Source organism: Taudactylus pleione, unplaced genomic scaffold (genome assembly GCF_031769625.1).
Source record: "Taudactylus pleione unplaced genomic scaffold, aTauple2 ptg000016l, whole genome shotgun sequence".
In the NCBI taxonomy this organism is placed as follows: Eukaryota; Metazoa; Chordata; class Amphibia; order Anura; family Myobatrachidae; genus Taudactylus; species Taudactylus pleione.
In genome coordinates, this window is record NW_028284418.1 from 41,321,849 (window position 1) to 41,340,987 (window position 19,139).

At 44.2% G+C, this 19,139-nt stretch overlaps 1 protein-coding gene across 4 annotated transcripts in view; it reads right to left on the bottom strand.

Moving 5' to 3' along the window:
* The window catches only part of FAM149B1 (family with sequence similarity 149 member B1), a 40,640-nt gene extending 21,521 nt beyond the window's left edge, over nucleotides 1-19,119 (bottom strand). For all 4 annotated transcript variants that reach the window (XR_015878873.1, XR_015878874.1, XM_088475738.1 and 1 more), the window contains exons 1-7: nucleotides 19,041-19,119; nucleotides 15,804-15,888; nucleotides 15,052-15,159; nucleotides 12,783-12,906; nucleotides 10,588-10,730; nucleotides 6,694-6,813; nucleotides 1,487-1,651 (exon numbers count right to left, since the gene is read on the bottom strand). Coding sequence is in view for 2 of the 4 variants with exons in the window: in XM_088475738.1 (XP_088331864.1) it covers nucleotides 1,487-1,651; nucleotides 6,694-6,813; nucleotides 10,588-10,730; nucleotides 12,783-12,906; nucleotides 15,052-15,159; nucleotides 15,804-15,850 (707 nt within the window). In the remaining 2 variants the exon portion in view is untranslated. The remainder of the gene's footprint in view (nucleotides 1-1,486; nucleotides 1,652-6,693; nucleotides 6,814-10,587; nucleotides 10,731-12,782; nucleotides 12,907-15,051; nucleotides 15,160-15,803; nucleotides 15,889-19,040) is intronic.
* Nucleotides 19,120-19,139: the final 20 nt, after the last annotated feature.

Genomic DNA, 19,139 nt, shown 5'->3' on the forward strand with positions numbered 1-19,139 from the left:
TGGAATGGTGGTGGTGGTGGGGGAGGGGGTGACAGGTAGAGGCATGGGGGCAGCTCACCCCCCCAAACATGTTAAAGGAGCAGCGGACAGTCCGGGGCAATGCTTTATAGCAGTAGGCTGCACGGCCTCTGCACCGCACGGAGGAGGTGTGATGTGCGGTCTAAGTTAAAACACCACACATTACATCTCCTCCTCTGTGCAGTGCAGGGGCTGTGCAGCCTATTGCTATAAAGCACAACACCTGACCTTCCCTGGCCGTCGCTCAGATAAGAGAGAGGGAGGAGAGGGCACCAGAACGATGTTATGTTGCCCCCCCCCAACATAAAATCATTCCAACGCCTATGATTGCGGACCACTCCTACAGGTGGTACTCCACCACCAGACACACAATGACTGCAAGTGTCACTGCGCACTAGTTGCATGAGAGTAGTAGCTGCCACTACTAGCTTTTTTTACAAGCATCTGGACCTGCTTATGTCTGGGTGTTTGGCATAGCTGCTGCTACACCTCTTTGCTGGTGACTGTGGCTTATTCTTCCTGACCACTTACTTCTGACCAGGGCTGCAGAGCAGAAGGCAAAGCATGAATCGGGATGTAGAGTTTAACACAAGACCGTTGGGGACAAATTACAGTGCTAGCTCTTATCTGTAGTGATACAATCAGAAAGGAGGTTTATTGTGCAGAAGATATTTCTGTACTGTTACACACCAGTTTGTGGTACTAGCGATAATCCAGGAGGAAAGAGGATACACACTCACATGGGCTCTACTGCACTGGTTTTATACGGTTTTCCCACACAGGTAATCCAGTCCCTACAACAGGCATGGCCAGCATAGGGCTCTCCAGCTGTTGTGAAACTACAAGTCCCAGCATGCTTTACCAGCTGGTCGGTGGGAGGGTATGCTGGTACTTGTAGTTTCACAACACAAATTTATTTTATTGCCCATCTCCTAGAACAGTGGTTCTCAAACTCTGTCCTCAGCACCCCAAACAGTTCACATTTTCCAGGTCACCCAGCAGGTGCGCAGGTGTGTTCATTACTCACTGACACATTTGAAAAGATCCACAAGTGGAGCTAATTATTTCAGCTGTGAGGAGACCTGGAAAAACTGTAAACCTGGTATGACAAGCTTACTTAGAGATCCATGACTCAGGGTTATACTATGGTGTGCCAGCTCGTAAGAATAAACTTTACCAACCTGCCACTGGATCAGTATCTAGCCCTACTAAACCTTTAATAAAACAAAGTGTTAGGTGTGTTCCCATGTGTGGACAGCCAGGAGAATGTACAGCATCTCCTTACTAGTCACATGTTACCATGAAGATTGCTCTCATAGTAGACACCGTATCTACCAATGTCACGAGTGTCACACACTGCTATGGAACGTTATTTACTAAGGAAGATAATAATCTGATTTCTACCGCTTCGTAGTTCATCAATCAGTTGCACGAACATCTTTCTCTATTTTTAAGTATAATTACTCACTTATCCCGGCTGTCAAAAGCCAAATATTCCTCCATGACACCATCTGACAGGATCACACTAACACCATCTTTTTCTTCATCTTCTTCCTCATAGAGGGAAAAGGAGACTGCAGCGCTGGCATTACTCGTTGCAGAGAGGGGAAATCTTGTACCAAAAATGCCCATCCTGTGAAATACATTGCTATTGAGTAAATAAAATATATAAACTCAGATATTCTTGCACTAAGCAAACAAACAATGACATCTCTTATTCCTGGTGCCGTGACTGCCATTACTGTGTTACAATAGCAAGGTGATGATACCCTACTTATTGGTGACCTCATTCACAGTGTGATCTGTAAATACTATGTAGCAGTGTAACAAACTATACAGTCATATTCCTACAGTCTAAATGTACATTAATTCATAGCTAATTTACCCAAAATCCCAAAGGGGGCTATACTACAAGTGTGTGTTAAGATTACTGGAACCATGGAGAGATTGTACTAGATAAACCACTTTTGCTGTGCGGTCCTTAGGCCAGGTAAACTCTAGACGATCCGATAATCTTGGCGATGGTCGGCACAATTTACCTTTGCTCCAGACCATGTAAGATTGCCGGTACACACTAGAAGATTTAATGAACGACGGAACGATTATTAAAAACACACACTACACATCCTTCATTAAACTACACAGCCCGCATGCAATATCGTGTGATTGGTCGTGCAAGCAGGTCTGGAGCTGAACTGGAGACTATGGAGCTCATTCAGAGCCGCTCGCAAGCGGCCCGATATTGCTCCACTGCGCATGCGCCGCGTCCGGTGTGCGAGAGCCCCGCTGAGCGACTGAAGTTCAGTCACTACGGGGCTCGCAACAAGACGGGGCAGCTGTTGATGGGGAGTGACAGCTCGCCCCATTTTGTGGGTGTGTAGGGGGGTGGCTGGATAAACGCAGGCGTTCCCTAAGGAACACCTGACGTTTGTTGGGAGGGCTAACTGACATCACTACTGATGTCAGTAGTGGACTTCCTGCTCTATTAGAGCAGGGAGTCCACTCTGCCTTGCGGAAGCCTAGACCCTACCACAGGGTATGTCGCAAGGCCGTGGGTCGCGATGGTCTCCTGGCCGATCGCACAAGCTGTGGGTGGTCACCCACAGCTTTGCGGGCGGCCGGAGGAAATAAAAAACGCCCACAGACCCAGCAAGCGGCCAGCCGCTGTGAGCGGGTCTGAATCAGGACCTATGTGCAGGAAGCTTGGTGGCTTTATTAGGTTCCTTCGCAAGTGGTAAGAAGAAACTAATACAGGACTGTGGAAACTGAAAGTTCAGGAGATCTACTAGATACGAGTTGCACTGGAAGCTAGCTTGAGTGCAAGGATAGTATGATGAGGAACAGGTTTAGTGGAGATGACCGGGTAGGACTAGAATGCAGGAACCGGATTACTAGACTGGACTTGAACCGCATTACTGAATGGGACTGGAACCGGACTGGAATTGGAATGCAGGCTGCGCTGACAAAACAGGAACAACTGAGTAGGCTGCAAACTAATGTGAACAAGGTTTGCATCTGAAGAATCAACATTGTACTGGCCACTGGCTAGTGCTCCAGGAAGTCTGTTTATAAGGGCTGCTGACTTCTGGTTGGATGCTGCAGTAAGCTGAGCAGGATCAGCACTCTGATTAGCTGAGAGGGAGCAGGTGACTGAGTCCAACATGGAGGTGCATATGCGCCAGTACTGGCAGGAAAGGTATCGTGGAGACAGACTGCAGGGAGGCCTAGGACCAGTGGGGCCTGCGGACTTCAGGGAGAGACAAGAAAGAGAGAAGTAATAGAGCCTGAGAGCATGGTACGTGACATATTATGCAGCAAGTGAACACTCAGTTCTTGAAGTTGATGTTGGAATTAGAAAAATTGGCAAGCATAAGGATCTGCGTGACTTTAACAAGGGCCAAATTATGATGGGTAGACGACTGGGTCAGAGCATCTCCAAAACGGCAGGGTGTGGGGTGGTTATTACCTAGCCCGTCTGGTCTGATCCTACTGTACTGTAGCACAAATTGTTGAAAAGATAATGCTAGCTATGATGGAAAAGTGTCAAAACTAACAGTGCTAAGTATGGGGCTTTGTGGCCACAGTCCGGTCAGAGTGTCCATGCTGACGCCTGTCCATCGCTGAAAGAACCTACAATGGGCATGGGTGCATCAGAACCGGACTATGGAGCAATGGAAGAAGGTGGCCCGGTCTGATGAATCAGATTCTTTTACATCATGTGGACGGTCAGGTGCGTTGTTTACCTGGGAAGGATGGCACCAGGATTCTCTATGGGAAGAAGGCAGCCGGTGGAGGCAGTGTGATGCTCTGGGCAATGTTCTGCTGGGAAACCTTGAGTACTGAAATTCATGTGGATTTTACTTTGACATGTACCTAAACACTGTTGCAGACCAAGTACACCCTTTCATGACACAGGTATTCCCTGATGGCAGTAGCCCTTTCAGCAGGATAATTAAGCACCCTGAAAACATTGTTCAGGAATGTTTTGAGGAACATGACAAATAGAGTTCAAGGTGTTGACTTGGCCTCCAAATTCCCCAGATCTCAATTCGATCAAGCATCTGTGGGATGTGCTGGAAAAACAAATCCAGGCCCCAACTCGCAACTTACAGGACTTAAACTGGGTGCACATTATACTATATATTGGCCAATTTTGAGATCCGCGATGGGTCGCAACGACCATCGTGTGGTTGCATTTTCCCATCTAATGTGCTGCACATCAAATGGGACAGTGCAAAGTACAATGCGGTGCGGTAACATTAATCCTTTAACAATATATTGTGTCATCGTATGGTAAATCGTGTAGTGCAGAGATTCCCGAACTCCGCCATTACAGTCCAGTATTTAAGAATATCCATGCTTGAGCACAGGTGACTTAATTAGCACTTCAGTCAAGTTGATTTAACCAAATGGGCCCAAGCATAGATATCCTTAAAGCCTGGACTGTAATGGCAGAATTTGGGAACCTCTGGTGTAGCATGTACTCGGACACGATATATTATTACATTGTGTAATCATTCACCACATCGGACCATCGCAAAATTGCCAGGACGTTCAAGTGTGTACCCAGCTTAAAAGGATCTTCTGCTAACGTCTTGGTGCCAGATACCACAGGACACCTTCAGAGGTCTTGTGCAGTCCATACCTCAACAGGTCAGAGCTGTTTTGGCAGCACAGGAGATTTTAATGTTATGGGTAGTCATGTATATGCATGTCATTGTGATTTTACTTATAGTTATGAACTGGTTCTAACCGATAATCAGTAATTTGTTACTAGATCTACCCTGCTTATATCATTGCTCTGCATGGCACTGCAGAGCTTCGTAGTGCAATATAGAAAAAATGCTAATAAAAACAACTACCACCACTCAATGCTGGTGACAGCCCCCATTCTAGTAATGTTCCTTAGTCATGCCTAGAATTCCTCGCAAATTCACATGACTCCTTTGTCCGTTACACATAAGAAATACCCTTATAAAATGAAGATACTCTGGCACAAATTCGTAAGGAACTGGGGAAAATGAATGTTGGACACCTACATGTATTGAGTTATCTATGCATTACATACAGTTAGGTCCATATATATTTGGACACTGACACAATTTTCAAAAATTTAGATCTGTACGCCCCCACAATGGACTTGAAATTAAACAATGGAGATACAATTTTAGTGCAGACTTTCAGCTTTAATTCAAACAATTGGAATTGCAAACATTTGTATGCAGTCCCGTTTTCAGGGGCTAAAATGTAATTGGACAAATAACAATCATAAATAAATGTTCATTTTTAATACTCTGTCAAGAATCCTTTGCAGGCACTGACTGGCTGAAGTCTGGAACCCATGGACATCACCAAATGCTGGGTTTCCTCCTTAGTTATGCTTTGCCAGGCCTTTACTGCAGCTGTCTCAAGTTGTTGTTTTTTATGGGACTTTCTGCCTTTAGTTTCGTCTTCAGCAAGTGAAATACATTCTCAATCGGGTGGAGATCAGGCGATTAACTCGGCCATTGCAGAATATGTTTGCCTTAAAAGCTTTTGCAGTGTGTTTTTGGTCATTGTCCATCTGTACTGTGAGCGACGCTGAGTCTGAGCAGACAGTTATACCTATACCACTCAGAATTCATCTGGCTGCTTCTGTCACATCATCAGTAAACACTAGTGACCCAGTGCCATGGAAGCCATGCATGCCCATGCCATCACACTACCTCCACCGTGTTGTACGGATGATGTGGTATGCTTCAGATCATGAGCCATCCTAAGCCTTCCTCATACTTATTTCTTCCCATCATGGTACAAGTTGATCTTAGTTTCATCAGTCCAAAGAATGCTGTTCTAGAACTGGGCTGGCTTTTTTAGATGCTTTTTTAGGAACTAGGGTCAGGGTTAGGCTGCAGGGGGGAGGGAGGGACTGGGTTAGGGTTAGACTGCTGGAGGAGAGCGTTAGTGGTTAGGATACTTACCTAATCCTGTCAGGATTCTGGCTGTTGGGATGGCCGGGATCCTGTACCCAGGCCTGAAGTGCCTACCTCCTGGAGAGTGTTCTTCACTTGTCTGGATGTTGTTAAGGGGTTTTTCTTTACCATGGAAAGGACCTAGCGATCACCCACCACTGTTGTCTTCCGTGGATGTCCTGGCCTTTTTGTGTTGCCGAGCTCACCAGCGAGTCCTTTTTTCTCAGAATGTACCAAACTGTGGATTTGGCCACTCCGAAGGATGGAGTTTTTGTTATTGTAGCCTAAGAGTGGTCTGTGTCACTTGCACTGAGAGCTCCATGACTGCATGTTGTGGGTTCACAGCAACAGCTCCTAACACAAATGACACACTTGGAATTAACTCCAGACCTTTTGCTTGTTTAATTGATAAAGAATAACAAAAGGAAGAGCCCACACCTGCCCATGACACAATTTTTGAGTCAACTGAAAAAGAGGGGGCTACATCCTTGTATGGAACAGCTAATTCCTAAATCCTTCCTCAAATTTGGATGTGAATACCCTTAAATTATAGCTGATAGTCTGCACTTCAAAACCATATTCATTATATAACTAACTTGAATAATTTTTGGTAAACATCTAAAAATAACACAACTGTGTCAGTGTCCAAACATATATGGACCTAACTGTATAGTGTTACCAATGTAAAAGGAAAAAATAAAAACTTTGGCAGCCAAATACTCACTCACTGGGATCCTTTGGGTTGGTAGCATTAACTGGCACCGAAGCAGCAGCTTCAGAAGTCTGGCTGGAATACCACCTGTACCCATCATCTACAGGAGGGACAATCTGTTTGCCTTGGAGTCTGTATAGTTAACAAATGAATGCAATATAACCATACTGATATATTAACTAGTAATCCCCACACCATATTTAATAGTTCCTTCATTTTCTAACAAAGCTACTTCCAATATATATGTCCCCATGTGTCTAACACTTAATTTTATTACAATTCAGTAATCTGAACTGTTACACTTTCTTATACATAAGATCTATACGGTCAGGTGAAAACAAACACCTTGTCTACTTTATAAAGCCTGGGCATCCCAAGGTAACATCTATCATCAAAGATGGGAAGAAATATATACGATCCACATCTTATTGTTATGTCCTCATCATTTGCATGTGGCTTTTTGAAGAATGGTCTCAAGAGTTCTGACACCTCATCACGGTTTTACTTTTAAAGAGACCACAGCATCAATTGTTTTGTGTAGGAAAATAAAGAAATTTATGTTATGTTCTATCTTCAGATAAAGACATTTTTGGTCCTCGTGACCCTTTCTCTTCCCTTGACAAACAAAAGTCTGCATTATGGACATATTAGCACACATATAGGAGGTCAAACCTGAAACGTCATAAAATCAGCCCATACCCTCCTCCCAGAGATAGAGGGTATGCAGTGCTCATATAAGAATACTACACTAATTGATGTAGCCAGCTCCCCACTGCAGTCAGCAGTAATAATAGCAGCAGCAGCTATGTTATTTCTGCACCTTTAGTAATAAATGGCTGCTTGAAAAAACAAAAAGGCAGAAAGGCTATTAGTACATTCTCACCAAAGTAGAGCCCAGCCTGATAACTACGGATAGCCCACTGATATTCCCCTCTGAGATCTTTAGTAAAAAAATTTAACATTAAAATGGCCCAAAAAGAAGCGCCCCAAGATATATTGTATCATATCTGCAAATTTATCAATAAACCCAAAATATGGGGAACTGATGGCTTCACCCCTTACTAGAGTTAGCTGACTGCAGGGACTGACCGAGACAGTGGGGTCAGACACAGTGCAAGATCCTCCACTGTCCTCCCCTCCGGTCCCAACTATTATTTATATGCCCGTGGGCACTGGAGAAGGAGACTACTGCATGACCTGTCTCAAGTCAGTGAGAAAGATGGGGCTGGGGCGTCGTGCTTTGCGGCAGCTAGTGGCCAGCCGTATACACCTGGAGGGAGTGTTGGTTCTAGGGTGGGCAAGCAGGATTACCGCTCGAGGCGTTGCGGCCTGGCGGTGCGACCGCAGTCACCCAGTCGGCAGTCTACCGAGACAATGCCCGCCCGCTGATGCTCGCTGGCGCTGCCATTACAGTTGCAGATTACGGCAGCACCAGGTTACCATACTGTGCTGCTGTTGTTCCCTCCCAGTCTCCCAGAATGCAGGTGCTGCCATCACGCATGGCTTTCTGGGAGCGGCCGCAGTGAGAAGAGGACGGACTAAGAGCAGCAGCAGCAAGAAGGAGGGACCCATATGCCTTCACAAGGTAAGAATAAGGCAAACAGCGCCCCTTCCTGGCAAACACCTCCTCTGTGTAGTGTGCAGTTTTGCTTTTTTTCCGTCCATGGCCACACCCCCCAAATCAGGCCACACCCACTGAGCTCAGAGCACCAAAGGTAACTTTCACCCTGAGCTCCGCAAAGTCTAGAACTGGCCATGCTTGGAGGCGCTATGTCCACCAAAACAGTGGAGACCAGGACGCTTCCCACCGTTTTGGCAAGAGCGCGGGATTTGGTGCGGCCACTTCCCTAGATTGCAGCACGTTCTAACTGCCCCCCTCCAAACAGTTCCATTATGAGGAACTTAGCATAAAAAATGTCCGCCTTTTAAATATAGAATTAAAAAAAAAAAAAAACCTCTATGAAGCTGCTCTAGCAGCAAACGATGATTGTGCCTACTTCCACAGACACATGAAGTCAAGTGGGGCTTATGGGATGTAGAGGGGAGGGCTCAGATAAAAGGGATTTTTGGTTACTTACCGTTGAATCCTTTTCTCTGAATCAGGCTGGGGGGACATTGGACCATGGGGTTGTAGATGGGACTGCAAGGAGCTGGCACTTAACAAAACTCTGTAACTTTAACCCAAGCTCCTCCACTCTGCAACCCCCTGACTTCAGTACAACTTCAAAAGTGCCTGGTAAGGAGAAGCAGTAACTCAGTGACACTGTCATACCGAAAATAACGGTCCCGTAGGGACCAAGTGTGTAAACTATACCACGCAACACGACAGAGCAATGCTGTGTAGGAGCCTTCCTCCTGCAGCCAGAGAGCAGGGGGGGGGGGGGGAAGCAAGCATTACAAGGCTCCGCCCCCCGCTAAGCAGAGATAGCCAGAAGCTTCTCCCATCAAGGGTTACTCCCCTCAATGGGGAAAACACTTGCTCTGCCCATAGAAGCGGGCGGCCTGTATCCGGGGCTCTCCCCGCAAGAGCCGCCGTTACATAGCCCGGCAAGATGGTGCCGCCATCCAGGACAGCGCTGACTCCTTGCGCCCTCTACCAGGGTGCGGGAGCACACTGTCCCCGGGCCCATGCAGCCTCTATGAGACCGGAGTGCTCTGGGGGGATGCTGGTTAGCACACTCCCATCCCCGCCGTGCTCCCGGGAAGATGCGGCTCCCGCAGCAGCTGCACTCCCGCTGTGTGCTGCTGTAGGCAGCGCCCAGCACCTAACCTGAAAAGAAAAAAAAGTTACAAATAAAAAAACAAATAAAAAACAAAAACAAAAACCAGTCCTAAGCTAACAAAGGGCTGCCAAGCAACTCATTAAAACATGCCTTACTCCACAGGCACTTAAACTACACTGAAGTTGTACTGAAGTCAGGGGTTTGCAGAGTGGAGGAGCTTGGGTTAAAGTTACAGAGTTTTGTTAAGTGCCAGCTCCTTGCAGTCCCATCTACAACCCCATGGTCCAGTGTCCCCCAGCCTTGATGAAGGAGAAAACAAGTGTAGTTTGATTTGCCAACTCCTTGCAGCGCAATGTACACCCCATGGTAAACAGTGTCCCGCAAAGTGACAGAAAAATAAGCGCTGTCAATACTGGATGGGAAACGAGACATATACCATTCTAATTATGTCCAGTGTATGGACAGCTGAGTCCAGAATAAAATGCCATTTAATATTACATTCAGTTTTTGTTTAAGCTTGCAGCAATACACTTTACTACAGTCATATTCATAGTCTATCTTGTAATCGGTATCACATGTATAATGCCTTATCTCATAGAGACAGTTCTCAGTACAAGACAGGCAGTATAGAGCAAAGTCTCCTGGTATATATTAATGACATGTGTATAAGTGTGTGGTGCAATGTACAGAAACTGAGCGCAAGAGCTGATCTTGGTCCTTTAAAGAGCAGTTGGTGTCCATTATGTATTGTATGCATTTAATTCACTCTTTGCGATGCCTAGCATATACTCTATTTTCCTGACCTTGAACTTTACCCCGACTGGCTGTATAAACCCTAATTTAGTAAAGGTGTGTGCAAGACATGGTTTTCTTTCATTCCCTGAGTGGATGCATTCTGTGTCTGTAATAGCACATCCTGACAAGCCTTCCCCACAGTATATAATCAGTCTCCTCTACTGAGGTATGTCAGGAACCAGAAAATGGACAAACACATCTGCACACTTTTGTTCTGCCTCCTATTACTGACTATAAATGGCAAAATGCAACTTAGAGTACTATTTGTAACGACGGTCCATGACCTTCTGTGGTGAATGTATTAAGTTAGTAAACCTTTCAACGTAATAGGTTACAGATTGGAGAATTACAAAGCAACCAACTGAAATTTGCAATGAAAGTGAAATACCGCAGATGTGGGAAGGATGACGTCCATTGATGGCACTCTTCCTTTAGTCCCTCTACCAGTGTGCTGGCTTTATGCTCATATAGCAGCTCATCAATCTGCTTGAAAATCTTTTGCACCTGTCGTGTTGCGGCCTGGTCAAACTCCTGGGAGTAACAAGCAAGATTACACATCACATGAATTAAAAGGGTTTGTTTAGGTGGCGTTTAGTAAATTACATAAAGTTGGAAACGTCCACTTACCTTACCTGTGCTTCCCCAATGCAATGGGTCAATCTAATCTCTAAAGGTACAAACAAGAAATCCTCTCTACAGCTCAGGACAGGCTTTTTAAGCTACTTTGGTGCTGTCAAGTACCCAACAGTTTGGGACATGCTCATCTCTAACTTGTAAGAGGATCTCCTGCTCTTACAGACAGTGTGGGAGCAGGTAGGCCAGAGGGGCATAGGTAACTAAGCTTTTCCTATTTTGTTCACTTCACCTAATTCTAGTTATCCTTTTTCTTAAGCCACTGTCACAGGCCATCATAGATAGGTTCCTCATCTCTGCCCACACAAATGAGAGACCCAAAATATGAGCTGTGTATCAGTCATTAGAACCAGTGATCTGCATATAAAGTGGAAAATATTAAATAAAAACAAATTGCAGTACTAAGTGTAATAAAAGCAGTGTAGAACTGAACAATCTCCAATAAATTATTACGTGTCCCAATACAAGACACTGGGCACTATATGCTAGAATATAACTTCAACAGAACTTCATAAGTGTATATATTCCCACTTTTATTCTAAATGAAATAATCCTACATTTTTGCCAGGTTTTTTTTTTTTTGTAAAACATTTATGTGATCAAAAAAAGTCCTTGTTTATTAAGGTTTCAATTCTCTAAAAGTAGAGGCGTTACCAATGGCCGATTAATCTAATTTCTAAATATATCACTTCTGAGTTTTTGGACCGATTAACATTTAAGGTAAACCCTGACTCATAACAGAGTAGGCATATAGAACAGGCAAGAGGGTATCACACTGAGAGGTATTATCACTTTAGATTTAGTATGTTTTTTACCCAAAAGAGCTGGGGTCATTCTCTTACGACAAGGACTCTTACGATTTTAAGAGTATTCGATTCAAAGTTACATTTAAATATGCGCTCCATACTGAACATAAAAGTGTGCCCTACAGTTCTTCTTTTACTACTCTTTTCTAAATATGGACATATTCTACTATTGGCTACATGATCAACACTGACAAACTTATGGCATTTTCAACTTTCCATTAGTTCTTTGTAGTTGGTTTAAACTATTTTTCTTATGAATCATAGATGTTGTGTGGAATCACACCCTTACCTACGACTTTGTGTTCAGACCCAGGAAAGGTCCATAGTCACCAGATAAGTGGTTTTGTTTTTTTTTACACCTTGTGTGTGTTTGAATAAAATTGTGTTGTGTTTACACTATATTATTTTCCAATATACTTTATGGCTGCTGGGTACATCCTTAGAATTATTGACATTAATTGGGAATAAGTCTAAAACTACTGTATATGAAGAATCCTCCAGGATCTCTAGATAAGCCTACCTTATATTATTCATTGGTACAAGGCCATGCATGGATTCTGTTATCTATATATAGAGAATTAAAAAAATGGAAGGGTGTGGATAAAACCATAATGAAACTAAGGGATTCCACACAGTTGTGATAAATGATGCAAATAGCTTACAAACACGGGTAGGATCATTTATTAATGTGCTTTACAGCTCTAGTTGCCTATAAATGTGTCTAGCATGGCTGCAAGAGGAGATCTCGGTGACTTTTAGAGACAGGTGATTGTTGGGGCACGTTTGGAAGGAACTTGCTAATGTTTCAGGAGCAGTGTGCCAAATGTCCATACGAAACGTCAGCAGCAAAAGTCATCGGTAGATGCAAGCGTGCAAGATTATGACATATATGCTTGCCTTATTAAGTCTATTGTGAAGGATTCAGTGATCCTTATTTACTTTCTAACCTATAAGCCATGGAGAGCTATTTGTTACAGTGCCAGCAAGAATGAGTAACCCCTGATTATTGGGCGTCTGGGGCATAGGGCCCTTTCAGGTCTACAAGTTGGGGAAGGGCTGTTAGTGTACAGATGTTAGGTTTATTAATCGTTCGGCACATATTGAAACAAATAGCAAAACAAACGAAGAATAAATACTGGCTTACATCGAAGCCCCAAGATATAACAGAACTGTTGTCAGAGGACAGTCCAGCGCAGCTCTGAAACTCTGAAGACAAAACATCTGCGTCACTTTTTAGGAACCCCGAATTTCCAGAGACATCTGATTTACTGAAACAGAGAGATGTTTTTATTGTTTCACTCTGTACTAAACATGCAGATCTGAAAAGAAAATGCACTATTATAGCTACTATTTTACTCAAATATATATGCCTGCTCCTTTGTTACTGCAGCAGCAAATGGCCATGTACTGCTGCACTTATAGAAGTGATATATGATCTCATTATATGAGTATTCCTCAAAATGTTGAGTTGAATTCAGGAAATTAGGAATTTGTAAAATAACAGACTACAGAATGTCTATTAAATCAATCTGCCATTTACCTCTGGTTGAATAATCTTTTGGCTGAATAGTATAAAAAAACAACTATATAAAATAAGGCACTTTAATATGGATTCCTTAATTTCCTAAATGTCATACTGGTCAAAATATACTTTGTAAACAAACACAACTGCGAATTAAAATGATTTTTAGCACATGCCTACTACCTACCACAACATTAAAAACGTCTCAACATGTTGCATGTGAAAGGCACAGATTGCTGGCAAAAAAATGGACGGCTTTGGCAGTTTTTTTGCTGCCCGGTGAAAACCGGTGTGTGAAATAGCCCCAAGGGGTGCAACTGCTATGTGGCCAAGAGCTTAGGGGGCCCCATCTTCCTTGTCAAAGTTACATGTGTTATAAATATTTTTCACCATTGGGTGGTACATAGGGGCCCTTACAGACTTTTACTATGGGGCCTTCAAATACCTAGTTACGCCCCTGTGCAGAAGCCAACTTCACCTGCGGCATGTCCCTGCATTCTATGCACGGAGGTTTTAGTCTGACATAGGGCCTGATTCAGAGTTGGGGATAGAGTAAGATAGAGCAAATAACTGTGCACCTAGACAAACCATGTTGCAACAATATAAAGGCTAAAAATACACACTTTTTTTTGCATGTAGGGTAAATACTGGATGCTGTTGCATGTAGCCCACAAATCCTGGACAGCTTAATTTTTACACTGCACTTTAGATTTTAGTTTGGACACACCCCTCCCAAATCTAAAGCCGGTCACACACTAGACTATATGTCGTCCGATCCGGTAGATAGAACAACATATCGTCCACATCGGGCAGTGTACACCCGCTATGACACTAACAAAGCACACTCCTGGCGTCATCAGAGACATCGCCCGTCCACCTGCATGCAGGTCCAACGGGTGATATTGTCATCGGGGGCCTTGCTGCCGAATACAGCATGGCCCCAGCTTTAGCGCAGTCACTTGCAGATGCCAGCACCCGCCACACAAGACATCGGCTGGGTACACATCGTTAAGTATGTACCCAGCTTAACTCTCTCTGCACATTTTACATCTGCCCTTCCTGCAGTGCAGCATGGTTTTACCAAAAAGCAGAGTTACTTCCTCTTTCTTACTTTATTCCCAAATCTGAATCAAGCCCACTAACAGAATGGCAGGCTGTGCTCAAGCAAGTTTGATTTTTGCTTATTTACTATGCAAGCATGCCTGTATTCTTTTCACCAAGATAGGCTAACTGTGGCAAAGAGTACCCGCAATTGTACGGGATGTAGTCTGGAAGCCGACGGTCTAAATGCCGACCGCTAGCTCCCAGACTGCTTTATCCCGACTAGGGACGAATGACAGGCGTCTAAATCTAGACATCTGTCATTTGCCCGACTGCGCCCGGCAGATGCGCCGCAGTGGACATCCGTGTGGGGGGGGGGGGGGGGGCTAAGTTTAGGGCTCCCGGGGGGGGACTTAGGGTTAGGCACCCCCCGGGAGGTTAGGGTTAGGCTGGAGGAGGGAGAGTTAGGGTTAGGCACCCCCGGCAGAGGTTAGGTTTAGGCAGTTAGAGGGGGGGGTTAGGCACAGGGGGGAGATTAGGGTTAGGCACTCCTAAGGAGGGTTAGGGTTAGGGGGGGTTAGGTTAGTAAATACTTACCTTTAGGACGATCGGGATTTCCTCCTTTGTCGGGCAGCCGGCGGTAATACATATCACACCCAATTGTACACGTGACAGAAGTACTTGGTTTTATTTTATACTGTACTTCTATCACACAATATTAAAATATACATTTTGGGTGATGATGTAAACATACTTTACATTGTTTCTCTCAATATATTTATTTCTATTCTCGTGTTTCTCATAACTCATTGTACTTTTCATGCAGTCCAGCTCATGGAATCGTCAGTACCTCTCACAATCTGAAGCCACGTCATACTGTTCATCATGAAGAGATGGTGAGAATGTATCTAGTTTGTCTGGCAGCGGAGTTTCTGCAGATTTTGTAACAGTCTGAGCACTGGAAGTAGAAACAAATATTTCATGACAAATTGATGGATTGATCTGATGAAAAAGATTGTATGGATTCTATTATCAAGACATAAAAGCATAGTATAATGAGGAAACAAATAAGAAAGCTGCTTAATAAGCCTAACATTATCCAATAGAGTGAATGTATTAACCAGAGGTTTCCAAACTCTGAAATTACAGTCCATGTTTTAAGGATATCAATGCTTAAGCACAGGTTCCTCAGTCAATTTGATTCCAGCATCTGGACTCAAGCATGGATATCCTTAAAACGTGGACTGTAATGGCAGAGTTTGGGAAATTTAAGCTACAGAGCTAAACAATACAGGAGTAGCAAAATGTAAATAACATACGGTTGTGCCATTTGCATGTACCCTGGGTGGAATTTGCCATGGATACAGCCTGAAACATTGTGAATGAGCATGACCTAAAATAGTTATGTGTACAATTCACAAATTAATGTCCCTTTTACACAAACCCCTCCTCCTATTCTATTACTGTTATTGAGAAAAAAAGAAGTTTTTGTAAAAGCCAAGCAACAATAATAAAAGTATAATTAATTCCCTTAGTGATACTCTTGGGAATGGTGCATGCCTAGCTAGCTTCTATAGCAAACACAGTGTACAACATACTTACATTTGTAGTGTCTGTGATACTGGTTTCCTTTTGTATCTGGAAATCATCCTAGTACACAAGTCACTCTTTCATTTCTGCTGGACACCTGTATTTCACAGAATTTTACAGTTGTAAGTGTATAGCACATATGTTAGCATGTTAGAGCCTAACCAGTACCACTTCAATCCCACTTTACATTCCCTCACACAAACCTACCCCCTCCCTACTAAAAATCTAATTATATATGTGTATGTATAATTACTTTATTAAATTCAGCTCAAAAGGAGCAGGTGACTTTGCATCTGGACAAGCTATGTTGCATTGCAAAGAGTACACAAAGTTTTTTTATTTTTTTGCATGTAGCCAACAAATACTGGACAGCTTTATTTTTACACGGCAGTTTAGCTTTCAGTTTGGACACCACCCTCCCAGACCTAATTCTCTCTGCATATCTTAAATCTGCCCCACCTGCAGTGCAGCAAAGTTATGGTGCGTACACACAGTACAATAATAATGCACGCTATGAACAATAACGATATCAACCATATCGTTAAGATCGTTCACTTTCTGGTGCCTACCAACCCTCAAATGACAAGTGATGCGCGAGCACGTATGGACGATAAGAATATCGACCAGGTTACATAGGGACCCGCGATCGTTGATCGCAGGTTGCTAGCCCGTCATTGGTGGGTTGGTGGTGTGCTGGATGATCGATAATGATTATCCAGCACCCCGGGAAGGTGCAGGATGATCAGTCAGTGATATCGTTATCGCTGACTGATCGTACCTTGTGTACGCACCATTACCTGGGGTTTTTTGTTTAGTTTTATATTTGCTTTACTTCTAACTCAGTATCAGACCAGTATGTTTACACCATACTTTCCAAGAAATCATTCAGTAACTCCCCCTCTTAAGCTGTGGCATTTTGTATTCCACCACTATGGGGCTGACTCTGAGTCACATGCTGTGCGTAGTTCATATGCAACTGTGCATGCAAACATATTTCTGAAAACTCCTATTGCCAATGCTATAGTTACCTCAGAATCAGTTCCACGGTGTCTATCTTTGCAGAGCAGAACAAGATTTCCTTTTGTGGGGTGAGATTATTAAAATGATATAAAGGAGTAGAAAACAAGCAATCTTTAGGGATGTTCTTTGCTGAGGTGTGCATGGCCCTTTACAGTACACTCATTTTAAGCCATCGAGGGTAAATCAATAGTGCAAGGGCTGGTACTTATATTGTAGGAAGTTGGACATGAAAGTGAATTTACACTTACACAGTGGGCCTCTGAGGATAGTTGTGCCTTACTGCACACATCTAGCATGCAGAGATGTGTGTCTTGAGAGTGGAGGGTCTGGGCGGACTATAAAAGTGCATGGGTGCAAAACCAAAGCATTATAGAGTGTACAATGGGTGTACTAGGGAAACTAGCTCCTCTCACGTTTTATTTATATATATATATATATATATATATATATATATATATATATATACACACACACACACACACAGTCAGGTGCATAAATATTGGGACATTGACAGAATTTTCATATTTTGGCCTCTATTCACCACCACGATGGCTTTGAAATGAAACAAACAAGATGTGCTTTAACTGCAGACTTTCAGATTTAATTTGAGGGTAATTACATCCAAATCGGGTGAACGGTGTAGGAATTACAACGGTTTCTATATGTGCCTCCCACTTTTTAAGGGGCCAAAAGTAATGGGACTATCAACTCAAAAGCTATTTCATGGACAGGTGTGGGCTATTCCCTCATTATTTCATTATCAATTAAGCAGGTAAAATGTCTGGACTTGATTCTAGGTGTGACATTTGCATTTGGAATCAGTTGCTGTCGACTCTCAATATGAACAGCCACAGCTTTAGCGAGCGGCCAGGTGATGGTCGCGATGGTCACGACCATCGCGGCTTGCGACGAGACCCTTGTGGTAGGGTCTCGTTCCCGCAAGCCCCAGTGAGCTTTCGGCTCTAATAGAGCCGGAAGCTCACCACTGACATCACGAGTGATGTCAGTGGGGCAGCCCCCAAACGGCAGGCGTTCCTTCGGGAAAGCCTCCGTTTGGCCAGCCACCCATCCTGCCCTCCTCCAAAACGGGGCAAGCTGTCAATCACAATCGACAGCTTCCCCGTTTTGGTGTGAGACCCGTAGCGACGGAGCGCCTGTCACTGGCCGAGTCTCGCGCATGTGCACGCCGGAGCCGGCTCCGGTATGCGCAGTGGGGGACCATCGACCCGCTTGCGAGCACTGTGCGCTCGCGAGCGGGTCTGAATCAGGCCCTGAGCTCGGTCACGTCTGAGGCAGACAGAGAGTGAAAGACAGCCTCAAACTAACCCATGAAGATGCCCTGATACAGACACAGTAGCCAGGAAGGTGTCAGGGGAAGTATAAGTACCCCAACCATCGGAACACCATCAAAGAATTTCCATTTGATGGTGGCAAACATTGAACTGCCACCATCAAATGGTAAAAACACTACCATTGGAACAAAAACATTGGATAGTAAGCATCGGATGTTCGTCCCTACCCTAAACCAGTAGCCGGTCTCCCGCTACCACTTCACCAAGAAGTGCTCCATCTGCAGCGTGATGTTCCCTGGGATGCTTTACCTCTCTGCAGAACTTCAAACAGGCTCTGAAGACCTACTTCTTCCCACCTCTCATCCTAACACTCTGTGCCATGCTCACTATCTTTCCCATCTGTCACCCCTATCTGTCTGCCCCTACCCTTTAGAATGTAAGCTCTCACGACGAGCAGGGCCCTCTTCCACATGTGCTTTTTCTTCCCTATTATTTAAGGCACCTAACCCTGGACTTCTGCCACGTACCACTTATTTATGTGTCATGACGGCTTTTGCAGCAATGTTTATATGCCATGTACTTGTCATGCATTGTCTTGTACTGTCGGTTACTGTTTTCTTGTTCTGCTCAATTGTTTCTGTACTTTGTTAGGCGCTGAATATGTGTATATATATATCTATATATATATAGATATATATTCATATCAACTCCAATTTCAATTAACTTAATATTCTCTATTTTTACTGTCAAAACATAGATTTTGTAAAACCAAACGTCCCAGGATGTACGTCCTACCGGCAGGGCATCCTGGGACTTGTAGTTCCCCAGCAGCATTGCGAAACATGTTGCTCAGCCTATCCTGCGTCGTCACTATGTACAGATAATACAGCCATTGCCCTGCTTCTCCCCAGTCACCCCTAGAACTGTGCCCTGTTACCTCCTGCCATGATCCACAGCTCCCAGCAGGCCGCAGTGCGGACGCCCCATCGTCGTCATGGCTCCCGGACACGTCACACAGGATGCGCCGGCCCCGCTC